The 27313-nt window shown below is 45.3% G+C and overlaps 2 protein-coding genes across 3 annotated transcripts in view; one reads left to right on the forward strand and one right to left on the reverse strand.

The window, feature by feature from the left end:
- Positions 1–20015, forward strand: part of TNKS (tankyrase) — a 152628-nt gene extending 132613 nt beyond the window's left edge. Inside the window, exons 18-27 of one of the 2 annotated variants that reach the window (XM_074866696.1) lie at positions 2479–2667; positions 4023–4260; positions 4991–5073; positions 7578–7698; positions 8307–8404; positions 9788–9862; positions 11083–11188; positions 12064–12250; positions 13001–13157; positions 14879–20015. In XM_074866696.1, the coding sequence (XP_074722797.1) occupies positions 2479–2667; positions 4023–4260; positions 4991–5073; positions 7578–7698; positions 8307–8404; positions 9788–9862; positions 11083–11188; positions 12064–12250; positions 13001–13157; positions 14879–14965 (1341 nt within the window). In that variant the 3' untranslated portion in view covers positions 14966–20015. Of the gene's footprint in view, positions 1–2478; positions 2668–4022; positions 4261–4990; positions 5074–7577; positions 7699–8306; positions 8405–9540; positions 9600–9787; positions 9863–11082; positions 11189–12063; positions 12251–13000; positions 13158–14878 lie in introns of those variants that run through there. The other variant, XR_012628741.1, reaches the window with a different exon arrangement.
- A 74-nt stretch (positions 20016–20089) lies between these two features.
- Positions 20090–25611, reverse strand: DUSP4 (dual specificity phosphatase 4). Its single transcript, XM_074866697.1, has 4 exons — positions 25174–25611; positions 22122–22258; positions 21504–21723; positions 20090–21297 (listed from the first exon to the last, which is right to left on the reverse strand). The coding sequence occupies exons 1-4, from the start codon at positions 25559–25561 to the stop codon at positions 20912–20914; spliced, it is 1131 nt and encodes a 376-aa protein (XP_074722798.1). The 5' UTR covers positions 25562–25611; the 3' UTR covers positions 20090–20911.
- Positions 25612–27313: the final 1702 nt, after the last annotated feature.

Genomic DNA, 27313 nt, shown 5'->3' on the forward strand with positions numbered 1-27313 from the left:
GTTCAGGTTTTGATGGCATGAAATACTTGCTGGACTAAGTTGCTGTTGTGAGTCCTGTTTGCAGTCCTACAGATCTAAGACACAGATTTGGGTGTACTCCAGCAGTTAAAGGCTGAGGTTTGGAAAGATCACTAGAACATAGCTTTTATGCAGGCAAGCAGAGGCATGGCATTGATCAGTGTTAAATTTGGGGTGACTGTTGAAACAGAAAAGACTTCAAGTTGTCACTGAAAGATCTGGATGGAAGGAAGAGAACAATACCAGGGGATTATGTGTACATGATGACAGGGAAGTGAAGATCTGTTACAGCTGGTCTCTGGTGGGGAGCTATTGCTAAAGCTAAAGTGTTGAAGGACTACTGAGTTTGTAGTATGGGTGTCCTTCTGGGTAAGCTGTCTACTGCGGTGGGATTGCAGTGGCTGATTCAAACCATTTTGGATGAAGCAGGCACTCCTTCATATATGAGAGAGCATCTGTGTGCATACCAGTTGCACAGATGCCTGATAGATTGCTTATAACCAGCTGTTAATTGTGGATGAGGTGAGAAAGAAATCTCTTACAAATAATTGTACAGACACTGCTTGAGAAGCTCCCAGCAGGGTACTTATGGTCAGGCAGATGACGTGAAGCTCAAGTAGTATTTTTGATGGTCTCATGATATGCTTTGTCTGTTACTACCTTGCACAAGAGCAGCAAAATCTGGGAGAGATGATCTTAACAGAACTATGATTGCTTTCGTTTGAGAGCCAAATAAAAAGTACAGTGTTCACCTTGCTTTTAAGGAGAGCGTATCAATGAAACTCAGCCTGCATTGTTTGCATTGGTTCTCTACATCAGCCTGGAATCCCAGTGTCCTGAAGAGCAAAAAGCTCCAAATCCTGCTGAAGGTTTAGAAATGCAACACAGAATTCTTCTGTGATACTGGGTCCTAATACCAAACTATATTGTTCGTCAGCATCTGCCATAAGCATTAAATTCCCAGGACATTGCTTAGATTTAGAGATAAATTCTGTTGCAAAGATTGTGTTCTTTCTTTTCAAGCATGAGAAACCAAATCACACATTTTATGCAAAGGCAAAACATACCTTACTGGCACAGGGAAATGTTAGAAATTGGTTCAAGCTGATTATCATATCTAAAAATCTTAATGCCAGTCTAATCTGGTTGCCTTACTTTCTCTAGGAAAAGTTAATGAGGCAGTGTTTTGGTGCTTTTCCATCAGCTTATTTAGTTAAGAGTTGCTGTATACCTTTCCTGTGGTGGCCCACGCTTCTCTTTGAGCTGTCATCAGCCCATTCAGATCTCTGTGGTGGGAGGTAGAGAGGAGATGAGTACCGGTTTCATAAGTTCATAGCTGGCAGCTTTCACAGGTTCAACTTTTTCCTCACAAAGTGTCTTCAGTTCTCCCACCCAGCACTTCATGCTGCATGTCCCTCAGTAGGGTTTCATGTGGCAGAAAAGTCACAGGAACAGCAATTGCTTTAAAAGTTTGGCAGAGAGGAAAAATAAGGTTGGCAGTCTTTTCAAACCACAGTTTTTCAGAGAGCAAGACCTTTTACAAGAGCTGCTGAGTCACTTAATTGCCATTGAGAGGAAAAAATGTAATCCATAGGCAAGTCTTTGCACTTCTTACAATTTCAATGTTTCACGTTCCCACCTACTCATTTTGACTACCTGCTCTTTTATTTCTTAGCTGTATTGCACAAGTAATTTTACTGGTCGGAGGCAGCCAACTATTTTATTTGCCGGTTTTCTGTCTCCTATTTTAACTTGGGGAACTTCAAGGATGGGATATTGATCAGAGCGTGGGGTTATAAGATCATTACTTTTATAGCCCATGTAAAACAGTTGTCCCTTATGATACTCATAATGCGTTTTAATAGTTACAGTTCTCTCATAAAATATGACTGAAGAAAGGACAAATTTGTGCTGCCATGGGTGTGTTCAAAGTCTTGCAATAAATTGCAAAAAAAAAAAAGTACAATAAAGACTTCTGCCTACAGACATTCAAGTGGTGGCTCAGCAGTACAACACATTGATCTTTAGAGCTTCTAGTATCATATCACAAATGTTGCAGCCCTGTAAATTTGTGTTGCCAGTTCAAATTTGTCTACATATATTTTGACAGTTAGCTCTATTGGTTTTATGCTGGATCAAGTATCACGTCTGCTTCTGCAGCTGACACAAACTTCATGCTATGTACTTGGGGTGATTTGGCAGAAATATAATTCAGTGCCTGATCCCAATTATACATGTGCTGGTGGATGATCTGGTAGTGCACAGATACGGATGACCATGGAGCTGCAGTATAAAGTGGTACCTGAAGAGGTGTGCTGCTACGTAGACACAGGAGGCAGAGAAGTGAGTTAAAGGAAGGAGAAATTACAGGGGTCTCTAAGCACCATTATCTCCAGCATGAAAAAGGAAATACGTGTTTTACCAGTGTCCTGTTGATTAAGATATTCTTGTGTTTTCCAGCATGTGGATATAGCAGCACTGTTGATCAAATACAATACATGTGTAAATGCAACAGATAAATGGGCGTTCACACCATTGCATGAAGCTGCACAAAAAGGAAGGACACAGCTCTGTGCTCTGCTGTTAGCTCATGGAGCAGATCCAACCATGAAGAATCAAGAGGGTCAGACACCACTAGACCTGGCAACAGTAAGTTCATGTTAGCGTGCCAGCCACAGACTGCTCTGGGGGATTCGCTCTGCATATTAAATGGCTTTCTATGGCTCCATGGCATCAGTGGTCCTCACCTTTTGCTGTGCTGAGGCAGAGGGAGATGAGTATCTCTAGGTCGCCTGTTTGTGACTTTTTTACTTGTAGGTCCAGGCTTTTTTCTTTGGCTGAGATCTTAATGTGGCTTGTGATTTCAGGTTTGCTTCTGCTTAAGGAGTCATTCCTGGGATCAATCTTCTTATTGCCAGAAATAACCTATCTGAAATGTCCCCAGTGATGGTCAATCTGTGTACTGTTGTTGATTATTTCTGTGAACCTAGGAGGAAAATCAGATGGGCCTGTAGAGGAAGGGATCATTTAGAGGATGATTATGCTCAGTGCCTGCATATTACCTCAGTTCTTTTTTGTCTAACTCCAAAACAACATTCTAAAATTTGCAGGTGGCTATCAAACTTTTTCTAAAATGCGCATCTGGAAACTTTCTTGTTAGTGGTGGCAGTGACAGCTGGTTAAAAAGCCTAATAACATTACATGAACATCTCTGTCCCGGGTCAACCAGTCTTGATGGAATAGATAATGCAACAAAATTGGATGCTGTGTCTGCCTATAGCGCGAGTATCTTTCAAGGCCATTGATTGATTGATTTGTGGAGAGTTTAAGAAATATCCTTCAGAATAATCTGAGCTCTAGAAAACTTGCTTTGTGATGAGGGATACAAATACTATTTGATTTCTCTGGAGGAAAATAAGGATGTCTTAATCATGTTCTACAAGAACATGCAAGGAGGAAAATGTTGAAGATGAGAGTCCTGATAAATCTAGTCAACAAAGGCTAAATCAAATTTTTAGTTAAGTTCATACTTCTCCTGTAGCTCCTGTCCTTTTTTTCTATTATAACACTATAAAATGTGATTATAGCAAAGGCAGTGGTAGAGTTTTTCCATTGAGACCTTGGTCTAGTGCAAAATGCTTCACCAGAAGCCTGACAGAGAAATTATGAGAAGGCATTGCCTGGCCTAGGGTGTGATTTCAGATGAAGCTGCTGCATTGCTGTTCCTTTCTTTAACACCTGTAAAGTCATTCTGCCAAAAAGGAGATTAAATGTACCTTCTTACATACCTTTAGAAATGGGAACAACTTGATTCACATATGTCTGAGCAGTGAATCAGCAAGTTCTTGCAACCATGAATTTCTGTGTTACAAAAGTTGGCAGTTTTCTTTTTAATGGGGGAATAGAACAATCAATTAAAACAATTTAAAAGAAAAAATCTTTCCAGAGATCAGTAACTTGTGATAATATAGAACCTCATGTTGAATGTTCTTTCTCTTTTTCAGGCTGATGATATCCGAGCTTTGCTGATAGATGCGATGCCCCCAGAAGCTTTGCCTACATGCTTTAAGCCTCAAGCTACTGTTGTTAGTGCCTCCCTGATCTCACCAGCATCTACACCGTCCTGCCTCTCCGCTGCCAGCAGTATAGATAACCTTACTGGGCCGCTGGCAGAACTAGCCGTAGGAGGGGCATCAAATGCTGGTGATGGAGCAGCAGGAACTGAAAGGAAGGAAGGAGAAGGTGCATTTGCTGTTGGACAGGTTTACGTTGCCAGAAGTACAGTAGCTTAGTATCACAGTAGGCCTTGCTTTATCTGAAAAGCATTTCTGACTAGCCAGAAAATGTTGTACAGCTTGAACCGTTACCTGCATTTTAAAGTGTCTGATGCTTGCTCTGTTTTCATGCGCTCTGCCAGGAGCATTGCTGGCTCTTCATCTGTGTTTGCTATCAGTGATTAGGCCTGACTACAAAGGCAGATCTGATTAGGTGCCCAGACGTCTGTGGTTGATTTTATACAGAAAATCCAATGAGAATTATTTTGATGAAGGAATTATGATTGTGATGGCTGGGGGATTTTGCTAAGGCTTTTTAAACCCTTTGATTAGTATCCGGAATGCATGCTTTGTGTCAGCATCTAGGTGATTACTTAGCAAAAATACACACACCCTTCATTTCCTTCTGTTTGCAATATGAGCCCGTATTTGCCACAGATCGTTTGTGCTTTTTAATAGTTGATTCTGAGGAGGGAACAGTGATAAGCTTTGCACTGAGCTTTCACACAGTCGGAGTGGATTGTTTATTATAGACATAGACAGACTGATTGTAAAAAACAGAGTTTTGAATTTTGAAAGAATCTGTGGTATTGCTTGATTATTTTTTTTTAAGGTGGGTTTTTTGGTGGTTGTTTTGTGGGTTTTTTTGGTTTTAATTCAGATGCATAGGATATAATGACTTGTTTCTTCTCTTATAGTTTCTGGTCTTGACATGAACATTACCCAGTTTCTAAAAAGCCTGGGTCTTGAACACCTTCGGGACATCTTTGAGACAGAACAAGTAAGTGGCAAGCATCATCTCTGTTTATACATTCAAAAGATAGACTAATCCAATAAATTTGTGTGACATTTTCATTCCTTAATTGAAAAAGGGAAACAAAAAAAACAACTTCACGTTTGCAGAACAAGTATGTCCAAGAAAACTGCAAATGAGTTGTCAGATGCTTTATGGTGAAGCTGAGCAACCTGTGAAAATCTCTTTTGTTGTTTGATTTAGATAGCAGGTGTCTTTCACTTTCTTATACATACAGGTTGACTGCCAGTTTGGCTTGTATTCTGAGAGTTACACTGGACCTTCTGAACTTTGAACTTGACGGCTGTAACAAAGTTAGGTTGGAATGTCACCTGCACTTGTGCTTCAGCAGGCTTGATATCCAAAGAAGCCTTTTGCCACCTGTAGTGCTGCATGTGACACTTTGGTTAAATCTAGGAAACTCTCCAGTTTGACTATAAGCAGAAATAAATCTAGTTCACCAGGGCATAGTCACACTAGAGAATGCAGAAACTACATTTCCTAATAGGTTAGGACTATAACATTAATTGGGTTTTGCAGGGCTAACAAGTTTCAAATTGAGTTGAGAGATGGGGGACGAAAATCCTGTGGATTTATCAATAATTCATAATATATGAAAATAATGTAACTAATGTAACATCTTCTCAAGCTTACATTACTTTTTAGAGCAGTCTTTGTAGACTCTTTTTATGTACCATTTCTTAAATTTAACATGTTATGGTTAAGTAGATTATTTGTTTGCATGAACAAGTCGGACACAGCGGTGGAAGTGAAAGGTACAAGTGCAAGAGGCTGGATTTGATGGTTATTTTTTTTCCCCATGCCTCTGCTGCTAATCTTTTATGAGGGGCCAGGAAACAAACATTTGAAATGTAATTGTTTGCATACAGCAAAAGTTCCAATGGCTTCCATAAAATGCCGTATAATCATTTTTCCCTTCTTATATATGAAGCATAAACTCTTTTCTTTAATTTGGAACTGCTTCTATTAAGCAGCACACCAACCTCAAACCAACCTGTATTCTACTTACATCTCTTTTTTTCTTATTATTTTTCACACCATGCTGTTACCATGCTTGTTTTGTTCTACTTCTGCTTCCTTAACTCCTAACCTGTTTTTAAGATCTTCCCCTGCTAGTAAAATTTAATAATGCAAATCAGATTCACTATATTCATTCATCATTTTTAGACTGTTTAGCTTCTCTTGTAAGTTTCTTTCTAGAGAAAACACGCTCATCTTCCTTAAGCTTATTGTTTTACCTGGTTTTTCCAAGCACTGCAGTACCCTCGTGCACTTTTTCACCTTGGCTCTAGCCTCCTATTCATACTGGATCTGTGCTGATGCTTTCTGATACCTGGGTTTCTTCTGTGGTTTTTTAAGGTTCCTCTGCATGTGATGAATGTCCTCAGTGGCTTTTCCACGGCAATCCCAGTAGGGATGTTTTCTGCTCAGTTGGACAGATGTTCAGTGTAGCTATTAATTCCTTGCTTGAGTTGTTTTCTTTTGAATTAATAATAGTCAATTTGCAGTGGACAGAGTTCATACCTGCAAGTCTAGTTGTGCTAACAATCCAGTTTATTTTGAGTCAAGTTGTATGGTTTCCCATTATTTGCTGAGCTTCCCATTCTAGTTTAATGTATAAAACTGGAATTAGGTTTTATATAATTATCTCCTCCAGATAAAATCTTTTTGTTTTTCACAGAATTACCTCAGTGCATAATTGCTTTATAGTAATAAAAATGTGTACTTTATTTAGCCTTTATCTCCTGTTCTTTAAAAGAAAAGTTTATTTGACATCATGTTTTAATTGCCTTTCTGCTTCCACCAATAATCTCTGTGACCTTGAAATTTAAAACCTTGTCAAGTGATTGTAGATGTATATATATATTGCAACCAAATGAATAGTTGTATGTGTCCTCACAATGTTAATTATTTCCAAAAATAGTGCAGTAGTTGAGCATGATTTAGCATAGCTGACCCACTGGTTTGATACATATGCAAGTGCACGCATGGATGTATACACACAGTAATAGCATACACCGTAATAATAATGATGTGAAACACACTTAACATTTATTAGTAAGCTTATAGAATATTAATTTGTTTGTGTAGTGAAAATAGTGAATTGCACAACAATGTGAAACTTTGAATGCTTCAAAAATATTCCCAGATTTACCCCATCATTTCCATGCATCCTCCTTCTACGTAAGTAAAAATGTTTTTGAGAACTTCCTGTGAGAACCAGCTCATGTTAATTGCTGTAAGAGAAGTGAAAGTTTGCACAGCTTCAGGCTGTAGCAGCTGGGTATGGTCCTCTGATAGGGAGAGACTTGCCAGAAGGTGGCAGCAATTAGAAATGCAGCAAAACATGAAATATATGTACTCTCTTGGTTGCGTCATTAATACATTCCATTTTCTGAACTGATTGGTCTTCAGCCTTGGGAATTGGGCCAGGTTTAGCAAGTGATTTTTATGGTCTTTCACCTTTCCAGATAACCCTGGATGTGTTGGCAGACATGGGGCATGAGGAGCTTAAAGAAATTGGGATCAATGCGTATGGACACCGCCACAAATTAATAAAAGGTGTGGAGAGACTTCTAGGAGGGCAGCAAGGTAAATATGACACTTTACTGCTTAGTCTAAGTGTAGCATACAGCAGGCTCCCAGAAGTCACCTTTTGTAAACGTCGGCATTGTCACCAGGACTTGAAAGAATCCGAATGTCAGGAAAATGTACTTGCTGACAGATCTGGTGGCTGGGTGGGTTGTGACAGGTAAAGAATATGTTTAGGAGATACAGGACCAAGTGATCACTTGCCTTTCCAGAGGATGGACACCCCTGAGGCAGCTGTGGAAGCTGTGCCCATTTCCAGGGACTCTGTTTCACCCAGGCAGGAGCTTTTGGATTGATTGGCTCTACATACCTACCCACAGGCCAGTTGTATCCTGAAAGGTGGACCTGATGGAGTTTTTTGCTTCTCTTGAAAGCAGAAACAATAAAATGCAATTATGTTCCCCATGCATTTTCCTTTTGTCTTTTAAACCTCTGCTGCTAATGAAAGTACTTTATCTTTTCAAGCTTGTGCTTCTGCCTTGTGTTTGTTTTGCATTTCCTGCTGTACTGGAGTTATTTAAGAAAAATAATGATGATGATGGATACAAGTAAAGCTGGTATTGTTTTCTCCTGTTGATTTGTATTCCTTTAATTCCTTCTATTTGCAGGCACCAATCCTTATTTGACTTTCCACTGCGTGAGTCAGGGGACCATTCTCCTTGACCTTGCTCCTGACGATAAGGAGTATCAGTCTGTAGAAGAAGAGGTATTGCAAGTACCTTTATTAATGCTCTAGTGACAGTGTATTTCTCTTTTCACTTATAACCCCTCAGAGCTAAAGCATGCAATGCATGTTGAAAATGATAAAATATGCTTTGGTGTATGAATTGCATAGATCTGACATGAAGTTTAGGGCTCTTCATTTTTCTTTTTATATAGAGCAATGATGGAAATTATTTTGCTGTGTCCTGCCAATTTTTTTAGTAAGTGGTCTGTTTGCTCCCTTAGTGTTATCCCAGTTTTGCCTTTTTGTTGTTGCGTTTTGGATGTCATGTCCATAGCAAGGATTTCCACAGCTTTCTGGAGATAGGTGGACCTGTGAAAATCAAAGGCTGTGAGTGAAGGCCAAGAGATCAAGGCCTTGCAAGTCTGTAGGCATTCTCTGTGCTCAGGCTGTTTCTGCATGTGAACCAGCTTGTTTTCTCTTGTCTCAGTGGCTTAGTTAATCTGTAACCCAGATAAACAGCTCTTGGATAATTGAGAGTTGACTGTAATTTTGCCTCCCACACACACATGCTCTTTTATTTAAGTAAACTACAAGCAGATACCATTTTGAAAGAAAAATCGTAACAGAAAAAAGACTTTCTGAAGAATTGTGTTTGGAAGAAACTCCATTTTACTGCGCATTTGCTATTTCTGTAGTGTTTCTGCACTGTAGCACAGAAGTGTTTGGAGTCTTTTTAAAAGTCTAGATACTCAGGATTGCTGCCAGCTTAGCCTGGAATATTTTTGATTAGCAACTGTGTAAATGGGAGTTTATGCAGATCTTCTGAATAAACTTTTCTGACAGAAAGGGTCACTTGTCTGCTACAGTAAATTGGGATATTTAGTTGAGCTGTTACTAAATGTTGTTGCTGTAGCTATAAATACCTCTGGAAAAGACATGATGAAACTGCTGAAATTCTCAGAGGCTGCTAATGACATAGGAAAATTTACAGTGCAAGCATTTTCCTATCACTAAGAAATACAAACTATACTCATTAGAAACACATTTGTTGTTACTTCAAAATGATCTTTTTGTATATTCTTTTCCAAAGATTGTGGGTTTTTTCTAATCTAAAGCAGGTTTTTTAGCTGCATATAATTTTGATAGCAAGTGCCACTATTCTTTTTCCTATGTAGATTTCTGTTACAAGATTGGAAGATTTCATCATCCAGCTTCTCTATTGTGGAACACCATCGTGCATTGGGTGCCTGAAAAATAAGGGTGTACCTCACTTTAAAATTGAGTTGGGTTTTTTTTTGACACCTCTTAATTAATTTTCAGTCAAGATTGTTGTTCCCAGTGATATATTGAGATATTGCATGAATACTTTGCCTTACTAGCAAGCTTTGTGTGCTGAACAATCAGTTGTGTTCATTTATGTAGATGCAAAGTACAATCCGGGAGCATCGGGATGGTGGAAATGCTGGCGGAATCTTCAACAGGTACAATGTCATCAGGGTAAGTTTCAAAACCTCTTAATTCTTTGTGGTAAAGTAAGTTGGTAGTTATGCAAGCAGGCAGAATTGGTTTAATGGAGCACCCTTTTACATTTTAAGTTCTTTGCTGAAATAATATTCAGGAGCAGAGTTAGAGCAACTGCTGAATGCTAAAGTTAGACTGATCCTGTGCTCTGCACATGAAATGAGAGAGAAGTATCCACTTGTGCTCTTAAGGGAGTCTGAGGAACTGATATTGAAGACAGAAGTGGTGAAGAGCCTGACTTACGTTTCACAGCCTGATCTAATTTCAGAGATCTATAACTTCTGTATTTGACTTTGCAGCACAGATTTTTTTTCTCAGTGTAGTCTTTTCTTGCTTTTTTAAAGGAGATTTTTGGGGAGGGGGAAAGGATGAGCATGACTTTCTTAAAAGTTTCTATCTCCCTATGCTACTTTGGATCTTGACACCTTCTTCTTTGCCTCTGCCAACTAGAAAAATACCTTTTACAAGCCCTGGCCTATCAGAAACTGGAGTGTTGTCTTTCTGAGGGAAAGTACACTTTCTGGTTCCTTTTTTTGGAGAGGAGGAAATAGAGAAAATCAGAACAGAACTCAGTTCCTGAGCTCCAGCAAACCCCTGCTGTATATCTGTTTGAAAAGTGAGCCTTTGCAGAGGCTTTGCAACTTGGTGCGGTAGATCATATGTCCTGAAGCAAACTCTGCTTCCATCCTACTTCCAACCAAATGTAGTCCTTTACAGAAACCACCATGGTATTAGAGCATGTGGCTGGAACGATATCTCAAGGTAGATTAAACAGCACATCTCCTTATTTCTTTCTTCAGAAGTTGTTTCTTTTAATTAAAATTCAACCTAAACCAGACAGCAAGCTTCAAAAAGCTGGCCCAGATTGTTCAACAGAGGTCAAAGCAGAGGGGGAAGGAGTTTCAGACAGTTTGTATGACTTGGTGGTATTACAGACTTTGAGAGAAGAAGCCTCAAAGTCTTCCTTAAGCCTGGAACTTATGCTCCAATTTCACAACAGTTTTAACCATCTGTAAGCATGTGCTACCGACTTGTTTGAAAGACTGTAGCCTCACATGCAGAATAGCCATGGGGTTTCTTTATACCATTCATGTGTTTTACTCTGAGTTTCCCTGTCGAATTTATGCAAATTCTGTGAAACTATGCTACATTTTCATTCCAATTCAAGTATGGTTGGACCTGTTGTACCACTGCAGATTCAAAAGGTCGTGAACAAGAAGCTGCGGGAGAGATTCTGCCACAGACAGAAGGAGGTCTCGGAGGAGAATCATAATCATCACAATGAACGCATGTTGTTTCATGGTAAGGAAGTGATCTCTATTTGTATGAACTGGTATTTAGAAAAAAAATAAAATCTTACAAGGACCCACAGGCAGTGTTAATGTCACTGTGTCACCATACTGTACAGTAATTGTATTTCTACCCTAGAAATGAGGGGGGGAAGGGGTGGTGGAGCTAGTCTGTGTGGTTACTGCAATCTGAAAATCTACACTAGATAAAAAAATACTTTTTTTTTAAAAAAAAAAAAAAAAAAACAAGAAAGAAAATGTATTTTGCTAAGCCATATCTTAGTCATTTCCAGTAAAGTTGCTGGGAGGATATTACACTGCTGTGAGAAAGAGTATCTTCTAAACAAGGGGAGCAGCACACAGTAAAAGCGTTTTACCCTGGCACTTCAGGCCACCATCAGGGAAAGGAATCAAAACCAACCATGAGTTTCAGCAAGTTGTTCTCTAGAAGCATCCAGAAGTGCCTACAAATGACAGTTGCCTGAGGGTCCTCCTGCCCTAGATCCTTCTATGATTCTGCATAGGAAAATGGTTTGGGGTATGGTTGTCTTGATATCTTGTCCCATCTTAACCAGTACTGACTTCTGGAGAAGGTGTGCATTGACAAGATAAATTGCACTGAAATGTGAGTGGGGGGAAAGCCGTTTAGTGAGATCTGTGAAATGAGTAAGAAATGAGTCACGCGTGGGATCTTGGTATATAACGATAAATCCCACACATCACTGCATCCTGCCTGGGTATCGCCCCCTTCCAGCTGACTGAGCACCCTTTCTGGTATTTAATGGTCTATTTGAGGCAGACAAGCTCCTCTTGACATAGTGTGCTGTATTACTATAGAGCTTAACAAGTATGTATGATAACACATCGTTTCGTGTCATTCTGTTCTAGGGTCTCCTTTTATTAATGCTATCATTCACAAGGGATTTGATGAAAGGCATGCGTACATTGGAGGAATGTTTGGAGCTGGAATTTACTTTGCCGAGAACTCTTCAAAAAGCAACCAATATGTGTATGGGATAGGGGGTGGAACAGGCTGTCCCACACACAAAGACAGGTCCTGTTATATCTGCCACAGGTATGAGCCCAGCCTGTCCCTATACATAATTCTGTCTGTCCTGGTTTTTACAATCCTGGCACAGGATGAATTGCAGGGAAAGAATAGCCACTTGAGCTTGGTCATGGCAGGAAAAATGCAGTTTTACCGCTTGTCAAGGCTGAACAAAAAAGAATATAAATGCAGCGAGGCCCACAGAAAGGTCAAAAATTACATCTAAGCATACAGTGAGTATAAATCAAAGTGAATTGTGGCTCAGGAAAGAGGCTTGAGACAGCAAGTTTGAAAATGAAGAGTCAGGGGAAAATAGCAATTAAACTCCAGGCACTCTCAGAATAAAACTGCAGTGCAAAGTGGTGGTCAGCAGTATAATGTTGTACTATGGATCAGATAATTTTGGAGGTAGTGAACAGGGCTTAATCACACCTTTGTTTTGTACTGGAGTAGATCAATGTGCTTTTCGCACTTTGACACCTGTCCATACCCTGCTGGTTGGAACACAGAGTTTCAGCTTCTTTCAACAGCTTTATATAAAATGAATTAGAACAGGCCTCCATGTGAGGGCTAAACAAAGTGTGTGTTTTCCCTTCTGCATGTCAACAAAGACCTTTTGTGACAGGTTTTATACAGCCTTAATATGGGTTTCTAAAACTGTTTCTCAAAAAAACCTTGAGAAATTAATTGTAACAGACTCAAGAGTCTGAAATCATTCTGGAAGCATACAGCTCTGAATAAGATATTTTAAAATTACATTTTCTTTTTTCCTTTTAGACAAATGCTCTTCTGTAGAGTGACCCTTGGAAAGTCCTTTCTTCAGTTCAGCACAATGAAAATGGCTCACGCCCCTCCAGGGCACCATTCTGTTATTGGCCGGCCAAGCGTGAATGGACTTGCATATGCTGAATATGTTATCTATAGAGGAGAACAGGTATGTAGGTTAACAAGGACTGGGCTTATGGAAGGGCAGAGCTTGGAGCTAGAGAAGGGATGTGACTGGTTTCCGTACCAAGTGTGCTGTGATAACCTGGTTGATTAGATTTTTTTTTTTCATTTAAATGTATCAAGTGAGCAAATGCTATTCCTTTCCACTGAGCTGCTCTGATTTACACCATACAGAATTGCCTAACTTCCCCCTCTGCAGCACTGGTAGTCTGTTAAGAGTTGTAGTTTCTCTCAGGAGGCACTGGTTCCCCCATTGCATTTTACTGGCATTACTGAAGTAACAAGAACACGTGCATTTCTGGGGCTCTTGTAGATAATGTGGATTCTGGGCCTTCTACCTGTAGATTCCCAGCAGTGCTACTTCCCTGTCTGCCAGAGACTACCCTTAAAACGACAGCTGAAGTAGCACAACAATCTTCAGGCGTTGATTTTTAATCTGAATAACTCAGCTACACCATTACTTTAGAAAGTGGTTTGCTTACTACTCTGGATGGCTCAAAGATTATATAGTAAGTTCAGGTTGGAAGGAAACTTGGGGAGGTCACCTAGGCCAACCTCTTGTTCATGTGAATTCAGACCAGATTGCTGAGGGCTCTCTTTGACCAGGCAGGTCTCGAAGGCCTCAGAGAATGGTGTTTCACAGCCTCTCTCTGCAGCTTGTTCCTTTGTTTAATTATCCTCAGAACAAAAAGTATGTTCTTTGTATCCAATAGGAACCTCCCCTGTTTTATTAATCTCATTCTCCTGCTGCGTAGCTCAGAAAAGAATCTGACTCTGTTTTCTCAGTAGCCTTCCATACTTGATGGAAGATTGCTGTGAGGTCCCACAAAGCCTTCCCTTTTCTACACTGAAGAAGCTCATCTCCCTCAGCCTCTTCTGTTTTATCCTGTGCTCTCTCTCCCCCTGACTATCTTATACACTCAGGTGACTGGCTACACTGCTGTTGATGTACCGCAAGATGCTGGTAGCCTTTATTGCTGCCAGGATACACTGTTGATTCTCCTTTAGCTTGCTGTCACCAAAGGGCCCCCAGCACCTTTCAGCAGAGCTGCCTCCCATCCTGCAATGTTACAAGGAATTAGTTCATCCCAGGTGCATTTGCCCATGCTGGATTTCGTGAGGCTTCTGTTGGCCTGGTCTCCTCTCATCTGTCTAGGTTCCTGTGAATGGGGCCGTGCCCTCCAGCAACTTTAGCTTTGTTCTGGGACTGAACCTTCTACCAGCTGTTTTGAGAAAACGCTGAACAGATGCCTGGGTTACATGCTTTGGGTGTGCCAAGTATTTTACTGCCAGTCAAGGCATTTGCAGGTCACGTGGCAAGTCAGTGAGCATTTTAGGGTCAGACTACATTGGTTATCTGAGATTTTTTTAATAACTTACAAGCACTGACTGCTCTGTAGGATTAGCTAACAGGGAGAGTAACTGACAGTAACCAGAATTCCTGTTGCACACATGTTTTCTGATGGTGCCTGCATAGAAGAAACATCTTTCTTTCTACTAGTGTATTAACAAAGGTATTAACTACATCGAGCAGTTCCCACTTAGTGTTGACTAGGTTTGAAATCTGCTTTTCCTTTTGCACTCTGTGAACATAGAGATCATTCTTGCACTGTCCTTCCTGATCACTGTTTAGTAAAATCTAAAATGTGAACTTGCTGAGTATACCGTTGCATGAAGCAATGTTTTTTGTTTTTTCTTGACTTTCAGGCATACCCAGAGTATCTCATTACATACCAGATTGTGAAACCAGAAGCTCCCTCACAGACAGCAACAGCAGCAGAGCAAAAGACCTAGTAACTACTGAGCAGTGAAGAAGGATGAGAATTCAATCTTGGACTGGAAGGATACGTGTTTCAGAAAATCAGTATCATATAAAATCCTTAACAACCTGGAAATAAGCTGTATGTCTTTTACAAAGCATTGCTGTCTTGATGAATACGATATGAGTAACTCTTGCATACTCAACTGCTACTGTTCCTTCTGAGGAAAGTTTACAAGGGACTGCCTTTTAATAACATATCTCAGGCTCCTAGTCTCTGCAGTTACCATGTGTAAAATAATGTTGTTTTGATCTAGACTTTGGGAACATTATTGTGCAAATGGAAATCTTTTATCAGTGCCATCTCGCATGTTAAAATTTCAGACACTACTATTCTAGTTATTTTATTTGCAGATAAATTGCATTAAGCCCGTAATTTTCTTTTCAGCATACACCATTCATTTTATGTTTCCAAGAGATCCTAGTCAACTATTTATTTTCCTTTTGTATTCTGAAGTTGAGCCGGAACCCTCTTAAAGATATTTTGCACAAAGTCGGTTTGACTAAAATCGCTAACAATGCAATATGAATTTCATCTGAGAAGGGGCTAGGTCCAGTCCAGTTCTTCGATATAGGGGTTTTTTTGCACACCTCTGAGAAACGATGAGTGAGTGTAACTTCAGACTGGAAACAGATTGTGTCAATTCGTTGCTTTGTCTGAGTTTTCTGGGGAAAGCCCCAGGAAGTGTTTGCAAGGGTAAAACCAGCTCTTGTGCTTGGAAAAACTTCATAAAGCAGGTCAATGCCCTCTGCTGGCATCTCTAAGAGAACATTTTATAAGGCTTCTATTAAGTACATGCTGTTTGTGAAATGTTCTCCAGTTACAGTGGCATGTGGTTTTGCTGGAAGATAGGTGAAAAGTCAGAAGATTGCATACACGAGGGCATATCTGGTTCATGTTCCTCTGTAATACAAGACCCAGTAAAAGGGTTTCAGACTGGTGAGGGAGAGTATATTATAGCAGTTTTGTGTCATATCTTTGTGTGTGACATCACAGTTGAAGAGCTTAAGGGGTTTACAAAAATAATTTTTTTAAATACCGATTTTACATTTTGATGAGAACAAAGTTTTAAAACATCAGTTGGTAAGTGGATTTGTTTGCAGGTCTACCAGAGAACAAAGCTAGGATTTATTCACTCTAATCCCCATCCCTGCAAGTTCCCAGGTTTATTTCACTAGGTAGGAGAAAGTTATTTTTAAGCATTGCATAGCACAGCATCAAACAATTTCGAAAGTCCCTCTCATGGAGGATATGCATTTAGCAAAAGTAGAAACTGATTTCTTTGTTTGTGTTGTTTTTACAGCTTCAGAGAAGGTTGAAAATTGAGCAGTATTAATTTTTTTCTTAACCACCAATACCAGGAGACGTGCTTCAGCATTAAGCATGTAACGACTAGAGGAAAAAATGTTCCTTTGAACACAACAAGATGTACGTTTCCCTGTTGACCAGCACTATTTAGTATCTGATGATCCAGTTCACGCATTCAGGTTTTATCCCCCTTAAAGCAAGGAAATGACAGAATAGTGGGCTTTTAGTTTATAAAAACATTTATGCTCCCCACAAGTGGGATTTTGCTGACATGTTTGGATAAAACAAACTTAAACCTGAAAAGCTTTTCACTTCCAGCATTAAGACACAAAATTTTCATATTTAACATTAAGACATTAATGTTGAAGCAACTTATCCTCACAGAGGAATTTCACCCACTGCAAAGTCAGTCATTTGATGCAATCTGGCTACCTGCACATCATCTGTTTGTAATATCTCTAAAGAAAACCTTAGAAATAGCAATACTCCAACAGATCTTGAACTTTGGGTTTTATTTTCCTTGAGCTGGCAGTGGATATATGGTTCTCGCTTCATTTTGTGACCAGATTAAATATGTAGCTTTGAAGTCCAAGCCAGGCTCAAGCCGTATACTTGGCCTTTTAATCAAATTTCATTGATAAAATTGGGTGCTTGTATTTTGGCTACTTGTTTAATAGTGTTAGGATTGCAAAGATCACCAGTAGGCTTTGAAGCTTTGTATTCATCATTTAAGTTTGGGGTTTGTTTTTAACTTAGTTAATAATGGAGTGGGGGGATGCGCCTATCTACACTAGGGTTTCAAATAGTGTTGAGAGTGAGTGTTGCTCACCATCCCCAGTTAGACATAGTTTTAAATGGTTAAAACAGTTGTGCTGCTTGGGTGAGCAAAACAGTTAATGTGGTTGTGGAAGTTAAAAGCTTTACATCTTTCAAAACCAAGGACAAACCTGGAAACAAAAACCCCACCAAGCTCGCACCAGATCCTGTTCTTGCTTGTTGTTTCCTGTGTGCTGATTGAACTAACGGCTAGTCTGGATTTCTTCTGCAGCCTTGAACTTCTAGAGGATAAAAATACTGTCCAGTATCTTTGAACTGCCAGTGTTAACGTATCTGATGTTCTGTGCAGAGTAAAGGTGCTGTGTGAGGAAGTCATTTTGCAGTGGTTTTTGTCTTGTAATGGCGTGATCTCATATCCGTTTGTGGCCAGACACAGAGGAATACCGAGGCCTGAAGATGCGTCTGTGTCGTAGAAACCTGTGCAGGAGTAGCGTCTGCCTCTCCTGGCGTATGTTGTTGTAGCTCCTCTTATAATTTAAAACAAAGTAAGGAGTTGCCCATCAATATGGAAGTTACCCATGAAAAATCTGGTCATGGTTTTGGTGGCAGAGCTGTATTTGGCAGGTTGTTACACTACAGATGATGCTGCTTTAGCTGAGGGAGTTAATTTGATGCCTTCTAATTCTAGAGAATGGGACCTTAAAAACAGCACACCCCCAGGCAGCTGCTGCCTCCTGAGAAATGAAGCTTTTTGACTTCCTTCGAAGGGCAGTCCCCTGACAATGGGCTGCTCATTTGCAGCTTTGGGTCACCAATGGAGGCACAGCAGGAGCTGAGGTTGCAAGAACACGCTGGGCTAAGCCATCTCTCATAGGCTTGGGAGCCTGGGCACCTCTCACTGGCTCCAGAAAGAGCTATTCCCACTGGGACAGAATGTGGCATCTGCTGGGGAAAGGGACAGTTGTCTTTCAGGCCTGTTGATGGTTTTTCTTTTTTTTCGTGTCCCTTAGCGGCAGCATTTTGAAACATCTGTGCAGTTTTCAACAGGGCCTTAATAGGCAAAACAAGAATGTAGCAAAGAAGGGATGGTTCTGCTCTCCATTGCTGAAATTGTTTCCATGAGACAGATGAATTAGGTACCTGCTGCAGAGTGACATTGCAGTCTGAATGCTGTCAACAAAACTTCTGTTAGGATTAAAAGCAGAGAGTACAGTACCTTAATAAGGTGTATCTTATTTTTCTCATCTTTATTTTTATCTGCCAATCTGTTTTGATCCCAGCTCCACGGAGACTGTTACAAACCTCTTGTACTAGTTCCACTGTTTCGCAGTCACTATTGGTCTGTAGTCCAAGGAATGAGCAATTTGTTTTTCTAACCTCTGTTTTGAATGTTTGCGTGTGATGTGATTGAAGCCCGCTGCATTATGCAGCTGGAATGAATTTCTCTTGCCTGCAAATTTTTATTCTTTACTTGTTGATAACAGGAATACCCCAGAACAAAATTCTACACTGAAGCAAAAAGGAAGCCCCCCAAAATGTTCTGCACTGCTGGCTTTGGTGGGCAGCAGACACAGAAAAAGCACGTGGTATGTGAGAATGAGTAGCTTCTAGAGAAGGTCGCTTCCTTGGCTCTGAAAACCATGTGATCCTACTGTTTGTTGTAGGTTAGAGGAGACCACCCTGGGAAGGTGTGAAATGCTGAGGGGTACTAACGTATAAGGTTAGTAGGCCACTGTGTGGCCTATGGGAACTACTTAGTGGCAAATCTTTTCAAAAAAGACTCCTGCATCCCTGCAGTGAAGTCAGAGCTCCTGCACAGTACATGTGTTACCTAGAATTTCCACATGGGACTGTTAATGGAAATTACCCAGATTTTTTCAGAAGATGGGTAAAAGGAAGGGTCTGACCACAAAACAGATTAGTTTGAACATTGCTAATCATTCTCAGCAGCTGAAGGTCAGGAAATGTGTGAATTTATTTTTAAGGGGATTTCTCCCTTTTCATGCTGCTTTGCCACAGAAAAATCTAGCTCAGAAATCTAAAAGGAGATGCATCTAATGCATGCTTCGGTCATTTTAAGCCATGCTGCAGCCCCGCTGGGGAAGACATGGGAAAGTACAGATTGAATTCTCGCCACAGGTAGCGAGTGGCTTGTGAACATCCACAGACTTGAATCCACTGATGATGCTTTGGCCCAGGCCAGAGCACGCACTCCTGCCCCTTCACAGGGAGCGATGGAGTGGGAATGTTCCCACCTCTCTGAACACGTAGTAGTTGTGAAACCTCAGAGGATCAGGGGACAGCATATGCATGTTAAAACTTCAGAAGCAAGGTGAATGAGCCCATGAACTGGTAGGGAAGTCAAGAAACAGAGGCATTTCCCATTACACTACCACATATGCCTGTCAGGTCATACTGTCAGACTGGGTTCGAGGTATCTATTTCTGTCTTTCTGAACCTGTTGGTTCCATTCATTACTAATGTATTTTGATTAGAGTCTCTGTATTACAAGTCAATTTTCTTTCTTAACATCTGCAGAAGTTGCTTCAGCTTTGGAAATTTAAATTGGGATTTTTCTGTGCAACAGTCTTGTAAGCTTGTGTATCTTCATTCCTAATTGCTTTCTCTGCCAACCCAAATGGCAGTGTACCTGGGGGTTGAGTTTTTAAACCTTTTTTTGTATCTTGTTTTCATAACTATCCCTGTATGTTTCCTCTCTTGGATGCCAATTACCTGGAGCTGGGATATCATTTATTTATTTCCTCCTTTACCCTCTTTTTCAAAGACGACGATGGGCAGGTTCTCAGCCTACCTACATGGTGGACTTTAGGTAACATCTCTGTAACAACCGAGTTTGATCTATAAATGTGCTTGGCTAAATGTCTGATCTGCAATACTTGTAATAGTTTAAAATTCAATAAATACATTTTTAACAGGTACTCTGTGGAAGCCAAGTGTTTGCACAAAGTGCCATTCTGTCTTGGTCTTAGGACAAACCTGTGCCAGCCACAACTGTTGAAAACGGTTTTATTTTTATTTTCTCCAAACAATTTGTTTTCTCCCTCCCTCAGGCAATAAATAAAAAGTTAATTTCTAAAAAAAAAAAAAAAGGAACAAAACCATACATATGTACATCAGCCACACAGGCATCTTGTGTGTTGGACTGGACTGGGGAGGAGAGAGGCAGGGTAGGAAATAAGGCTCCAGGTGGGTTGAAGATGAGGCATTTTCTAGGCTTGGACCAAAAGCTGCAGCATCACCTCCCCAGGCAGTGGCAGGGGTGCAGGCAGCCCTGTGCCCCCACCCTTCCTGCTTGCCCCAAGGCCCTGCCTGCAGCTCTGCTTGTCACCCCATGTAACTGGCTCAGGTAAGCAGCACCCACCACACACACCCGTGTCGGTCTGTGCAAGGGGGAAGACTGCCGCACAATAAAAAGAGGGTATGCTCCCTTTTCAACCCAGATGAGCTAGGGGCAGAAATACAGGGAGAAGGGGAGGTCTATCTTTTTTTTTAAAAAAAAAAAAACAAGACAGCAGAATAGGGATGGACAGAGATGAAGACCAGGCACTTGAGGAAACCCAGTATACTATTTTTCCCCTCCCCAGAAAAGCCTGGACAATGTCAGGGTTTGTGGCTTTTACAACTTTCGTGCTTTCAAAACATAAAATGAAAAAGCAAAAAAACCAAGATGAGGTAAGAAATTTCTCTACGAAAAAGACCTTGAGTCCAGGGTGAACGGCAGTGTCCAGCGCTATTGCTTAACTTCACGGGGCTCCATGCCCACCTGCCCCCTCCACGCCTGGCCCTGTCTGCCTGGCCTGCCTCGGCCCCTGAGCTAACAGCTGGGTGACGTGGTGATGGGGCTGTGCAGGTATGGGAGGCTGCTGGGGGTGGCATGGACACCGACAGAGACTGGGAAGCTGAAGACAAACTGGGAGGTGGGAGTGGAGGTGGCCTTGCCCCGCTCCCGCAGTGTCCCCGAGGGGCTGACAGCTTCCACTGCACATGAGGTGGCCAACACCTGGGACTCAAACTGCAGCAGCTGCCCCATGAAGCTGAAGTTAGGGGAGATGATGCTCCGGCGCTGCTTGACGAACTCAAAGGCCTCCTCCAGCTTGACACGCTTCTTCATCATCAGGTAAGCCAAGCAGATGGTGGCTGAGCGGGAGATACCAGCCTGGCAGTGGACCAGGACCCGGCCGCAACACTCCTTCACTGAGTCTGGAGGGCAACAGGGGAGGAGACGCGAGATCAACACCCTTCCAACAAAGCCAAACCCCTTGCCAAACCTGCAGGTGGTGGCTGACCTCCCTCCCACTAGTGCAACAAAGGGCCAGGACCCTGCTGAACCCCAGTCCCTCTGAGCCAAAGGCTCCAGGCCTTTGAGGCAAGAATCTCCCCCTGGTGAAACACACACAGGCACTCACCAATGTACTCGATCGCCTCCATGAACCAGGAGCTGATGTCAGCTTTATGGTTATCCTCCACGGGGATACACTTGTACTGGTAGTGCCCTTCAAAGTGGTTGGGGCAGTCTGAGGAGACGTTCAGCAGGGCTGTGATGCCCAGTGCATCAAGCATGTCCCGCCGGGCAGCGTGGTAGGCACTGCCAAGGTAGAGGAAGGGAAGGATTTCCACAGGACCACCCTGTTACAGAGAAAAACAAGAGAGATGGGGGTGACAAGGGGACAGCAGCAGGCAGGACACACATCCAGATGGCTTGGAGGCCCTGAGCAGTGCAGTAACTTGGCACCTCAAAAGAGGGAGCAGAGGCTGCCTTTCTGAGCTGTTAAACCCATTTCAGCCCTGCTCCTCTTCATCCCATTCAGGAATGGGCGGGTGTGGTTACTGGGATTTGGGCTTGTCCACTCCCTGGGGAGCACAACTGGGATCAGGACTGCCATGCTCTCCCACGAGAGGAGAGGGAGCAGGGCTCCAGCTCTGCAGGCCTCAGCTGAGGGACAGCAGGGACGCTCCAGCAAGACCAGGTTGCAATGCTGGAAGGAGCGGTCAAAAATAGCTGAGCGCTGGGCTTCTAGACATACCTGGTCATGAAGAGGGGTCCCACAGGAGCTGCAACCAAAATCCAGGGGCTCAGCGCTGGTAGGGGGTGACACATTGCTCAGGGACTTAGTTTTTGCACAGAATTCGGGGTATTCCGAGGAGAAACGCTCATAACCCCCTGCAAGAAGAGAGGCACAAAGCGTTATCCCAGGCTACATTCGCAGCACTGCAAAACAGCATAGCCAGAGCTGACGCATTTGGCCGTGCCCTTCGCCACTAGATGATGCTGCAGCGATGGAGAGTCGTCTCCTGCCCCAGGATGAGCAACCAGGCTCCTGGCAGCAAGGGGGGAATCCCTGAGGCCCCACCACTCCCTAGGAGCTAGAGCTCCAAGAGCTCTGCAATGCTCGGGGCTGCCCAAAGTCTCTGGTCCAGGGTTTAGTCCCCTACATGCTGCCAGCCAACACCCCAGGCCAAGGCCAAGGCGCTCTCTAAGGTGATGGAGAGAGGATTTGTTGCCAGCGTTCTCTGACTTTGATGGGAAAAGCTTCTCCCAGGCCAAAGCCTGTTCAGTTCCCAGACACATCATCCTGCCACAAAGCACAGGGAGGTCTCCCCAGCCTGACCCTCCAGCCCAGAGGTCCCCAAACAACAGGCCAGGGAAGCCCTGGCCCTGGCCAGGTCCAGTGAAGCTACCCCACAGCAAAGCTGCTCTCCAGGAGGTGTCCGCTGCCTCTCGAGGACATGGGTGCAAGCTGAACATGGAGGTGCACATCCTGTCAAAGAGCAGCTTGCTCTTCTGACCTGCTGCCAGGGGGATAAGCAAAGGTGACGTCAGATCTTCCGAATGGCAGGCAAAACAAGAGCCAACCCCATCAACTTCCCAGGACAGGGACACTGCAGCACTGGCTGCAGAGAAACGCTTCTGGTGAGTTTTCCTTCTCTCATTCAAATCAAATTGACAACCCTGACATCCTTGTAGAGTCTGACCCTGAGCGTTAAAAACAGCGGAAATCGGGTATTTTACTATCACCACAGGAATCTAGCTAGACCAAGCTCTGATTCCCAGGACAGCTCCTGAAGACTCAGCCTAACTACAGGACCTTTGCCCGCAGATTTGGGCTTGCCAGAGCCCACACAGCAAGACAGGTATTCCTTCATCCAGCTTTTGGCCTGTATAAGGCTGGGTGTTTGGAGGACCAGTGGATGCCAACATCTCCAGCAAAGCAGCCCAGGAATCCCTAGGCAGCTAGAGACCAATATTGCCAGCACCCCAGGGTCCTTTATGGTTTTCTCCCCCTTTGCAAGGATGGGCTCCAGTACCTTAAAGCAGAGACCTGCATATGCATCACCGAATTTGCATTGTCCCTCCCACATGAGCAGGACAGTTTGCAGAGGCTGTGTTTCCAGGGCCTGACATCCCTTTGCAGTCCTACTGGTTCGATTTGGAGGAGCACCCAAAGACAAGTGCCCCTGTTAGCCATCTTCAGGAGGTCTGCTCTGAAAATCCCTGACCACATCACACTCCTGGTGGCCATCACACCAATGCCGCAAGGGAGAAGCTGCCCAGGGTAATGTGTGGAAGTGGGCTCCCTCCTCAGAAAGGCAAAGCGACCCTTTCAAAGAGTCAAAGGCATTTCTCTTCCACATATCTCATCAGATCGAATGCCCGTTCAGCCAAGCAGCACATCCAGCAGCTCATCCAGCAGCGTGCAGCTCCCGGCTGGGCGCGCAGGCCCAGCCCGGCACAGGAGCCACGCTGTGCAGGTGCCCCATCGCCCAGCAACACCCACCAGGGCTGTTTCACAGGGAACCTGGCAGCAGCCTGACCTGCACAAAACAGATTCAGGTCTGCATCGTGACCTGCACCCCATAAATTTGCATTTGGGCAGGCGCAGTGCTGGGTTAGCGGGGGTCTTGTGATATCAGAGTGAGCTCAGTCATTTTAGTAGCTCTGTGGTAAGTGAGGAAGAAGTCTCTAGTGCCAAGACCGAGTCTCTAGGAGCCCATTCGTTACAAGTAAAGGACTGGAAACCCCAAACAACCTCCCATGAGAACCCACAGAAGCCCTCAGCTGACAAAGGCCACCCTTGAAGGACAGCAGCGCTTTCTGCCACATGCGTGACTCCCAGCACCACGATGGTGAAGGACCCGAAAGCATGTGCAGGCACTCCTGCAGCAGCACATCATATCGCATCTTGAAAGAGCTCCTGCTGTTTTTACTGTATCTAGTACAACAGAAGCGCCAACTCCTCCATCTATCAAGCCTCTTAATGGATTTGCTACTCTGCATACGTATCCTCACCCCTGCTGTAAGTAAACCAAGGAATAAATTAACTCTCAGGCTGTAAACAAAAAAGAAAAAACCCCGCAGAGCTCATCCAGGAACCCTGGCTGAGCATCCTCCTCCCCTAAATCATCTCACGGGGATTCTCAGCACCAGCAGTTCCAACTGTTCGCGGCATCTCGTTCGATCCGAGCCGACGCTGGGGGCATGGCGGGGGGAAAGCCCCGACCGCGACTGGAGTCGCAGAGGGAGCACAGAGCCAGCGCGGGGGCTTCTGCCCCCTGCGAGGGGACATCGGCGTGACACCGGGTGTCTGGTCCTGCACAAGCATCTCCTCTGCGCCGCGGGACTGGGGGTGAACCCAGACAAAAAGCGTGGATGGCCCCCGCACCCGCCCCCCCCCCCCCCGCTCCCACATGCAGCGGCTTCTGCCACCGGGTTTGCACCTCGCCCCCCGGGGTCTGCCTGACCGCCCACCCCACCCGCACCGCTCAGCCCGCGCGTGGGAGGGCTGCCCGCGCTGCCGGCCGTCCCGGCACCCCTGCTCCGGGGAGGTGGGGGGGCCGCACCCCAAACGCGGCACCGCCACACACTCCCCCCCTTCGGATCCCAACTTCTGGCAGGGCAGCCGGGAGCGCGGGAAGGGGCCGCGGCGGGCGGGAGGTCCCACCAGCCCCCCCCCACACACACACCCCCCACCGCGCACACACACACACCCACACACCCCCACCGCGCACCCCCCCACACACACAGCCCCACACCCCCACACACAGCCCCCCCCCACAGCCCCCCCGTCCCGCCGGTACCTGCCAGGAGGCGGATGTCGGCGCGCGCCGTGTCGCGGCGGAGCGCGCGCACCACCAGCGCCACGGTGCTGTCCTCGCGCAGGGCCTCGGCGCGCGGGCTGCGCTCGTCGTAGACCACGACGGCGGCGTAGAGCCCGGCCCGCAGCCGCGCCCGCACCTCCCCCTCGGCCGGCAGGATCTGCTCCAGGCTGACGGAGCCCTTGGCCCGCCGCCGCACGATCGTGTTGCAGCGCACGTTGAGCGCCCCGCGGATGTGGCCGGCGCTGTGCGCCAGGAAGGGCCGGCAGTCCAGCACCAGGCACCGGCCGCCGCCGCCGGCCTCGTCGCGGCACACCAGGCGCCGCAGGGCGCTGCCCTCCATCTCCCGCAGCCCCTCGGTAGCCACCATGGCGGGGGGGGGGGACGGGACGGGACGGGACGGGAGGCGGGGGGTGGGGGGGGTGCGCTGCTGCCGGTGCCGCTCGCGCAGCCCCGCGCGCGCGGCGGAGCCTTTACTACCCGCCGCCGGCAGCCGCCGCGCTCCCCCCCCAGCCCCGCCCCTTCATCCCGCGCCGCGGCCGCATGAATGGACGGAAGGCGGCGGGCGGGCGCGGGCGACGTCACCGCCTCCATTCACAAAAAATAAAAAAATACCCGGCTTCTCCGCCAGCCGGCCATGTTCTCCCCCTCGGTTTGTGAATGGGGTTTGTGAATGGGAGAGAGCGGCGCGGCGGGGGTGGGGGGCGGGGGGAGCCTTTGTCACCGCGGGGCAGCCCTGGGGCGCCCGGCCCGTGCGCGGTGTCAGCCCCGCCGGGCCCCACGCGCCGTGGGCACGCACCGCTGGGCACACACCCGTCCACACGCAGGCACACGCACACGGCCGGGCACACGCGCGGGCACACGCGCCTCTCTGCGCCTTTGTCCCCCGGCTCCCGTGGGGGCCGGACCGGCTGCCGCGGGAGGGGGCACTGAGCAGGGCCCGCCGGAACCTCTGCGGGGTCCCTCCTCTGAAACCTCTGGGGGGTCCCTCCTCTGAAACCTCTGCGGGGTCGCTCTGACCGCGGACCTGCCACGTTTTCCCCGTGGGAGAATGACAGCTCGGCAGCTGCAGCGCCTTCAAACCACCCCAGCACCCTGCCTGGGAAGCAGCCCCGTGGACGGCTCTCCAATTTGATTCCTCACAGGGAGGAACACTCACTGCTTTCGGCTAAAAGCCAAACAAGAAAAGTTGCATCCCTGAAGGGACCCCGAGAGGGTCTCCCCATAGCCACCACCTAAACACCAGGCAGGGCAGTTCGGCCAGAAGTCCTCTCTCGGGCTGCTGTCAGACTAAAGCAATGCTGCAAGCCCCAACACCAGCAACTGTGCACAGGGCATTGGCCAGCCCCGGGTGAGGCTGCTTCAGAAACCTGAAGGCGCTCAGCTCCCCTGATGCAGACCTGGCTGTGATGTAAGGTTAAGGATGCAGCAGATACCCAGGCCCATCTCCCCCAGTCGCTACTTTCCACAGAGGGCAGCGCTTGGGCAGGAGCTCCGCTGCCCCTCCCCTGCATTCCCAGTAGCAGGTTATTTGGGCAAGGCCAGGTAACACCTTGCTGTGTGTGCCTACCTGGGAAGAACCCAGCCCACCACGCATGGTTCGAGGCCTACAGCTGATGACACTCCTGCGTCCCACTGCTGCCTCTCCCTTATGCTCTGCTCTCTGACCGCTGCCGGATTCTCCCCTCCATCTGCATCAGCCTGATCTTTGTACCCCAGCTTTCGCATGCTGCGCCAACCCCTTGCCATCCAAGCCAAATCAGATTACCTATGGGGGAAACGTAGCTGCCCTTTGTGTAATACACCCCACTCCATGAATATATTTGAGCCTGTTGCCTCATACAACAGGGGTGGAAGACTAATTTTCTCCCGTTGCAACCTGCATGAGATGCAAGGAGAGAAGCAACCTATCCCTACTGAAGTAAAGCAGACTCTGACTGGCCAGCAACATGCCAGGGACATGCTTTCTTCCTTTAGAGAATGCTGTCAGAGACCAAAAAACTCAAACTGAGAATGTGATTTCAAACTAATTAAAAAATATGGTCTCATAACGACATGATTTGAACTCAAGTTGGACCATCAGAAATGTCTCATGAAGTTTTACTCAAGAGCTGATGCCAGA

The sequence above is a fragment of the Strix uralensis genome, chromosome 4 (assembly GCF_047716275.1).
Source record: "Strix uralensis isolate ZFMK-TIS-50842 chromosome 4, bStrUra1, whole genome shotgun sequence".
Lineage (NCBI taxonomy): Eukaryota > Metazoa > Chordata > Aves > Strigiformes > Strigidae > Strix > Strix uralensis.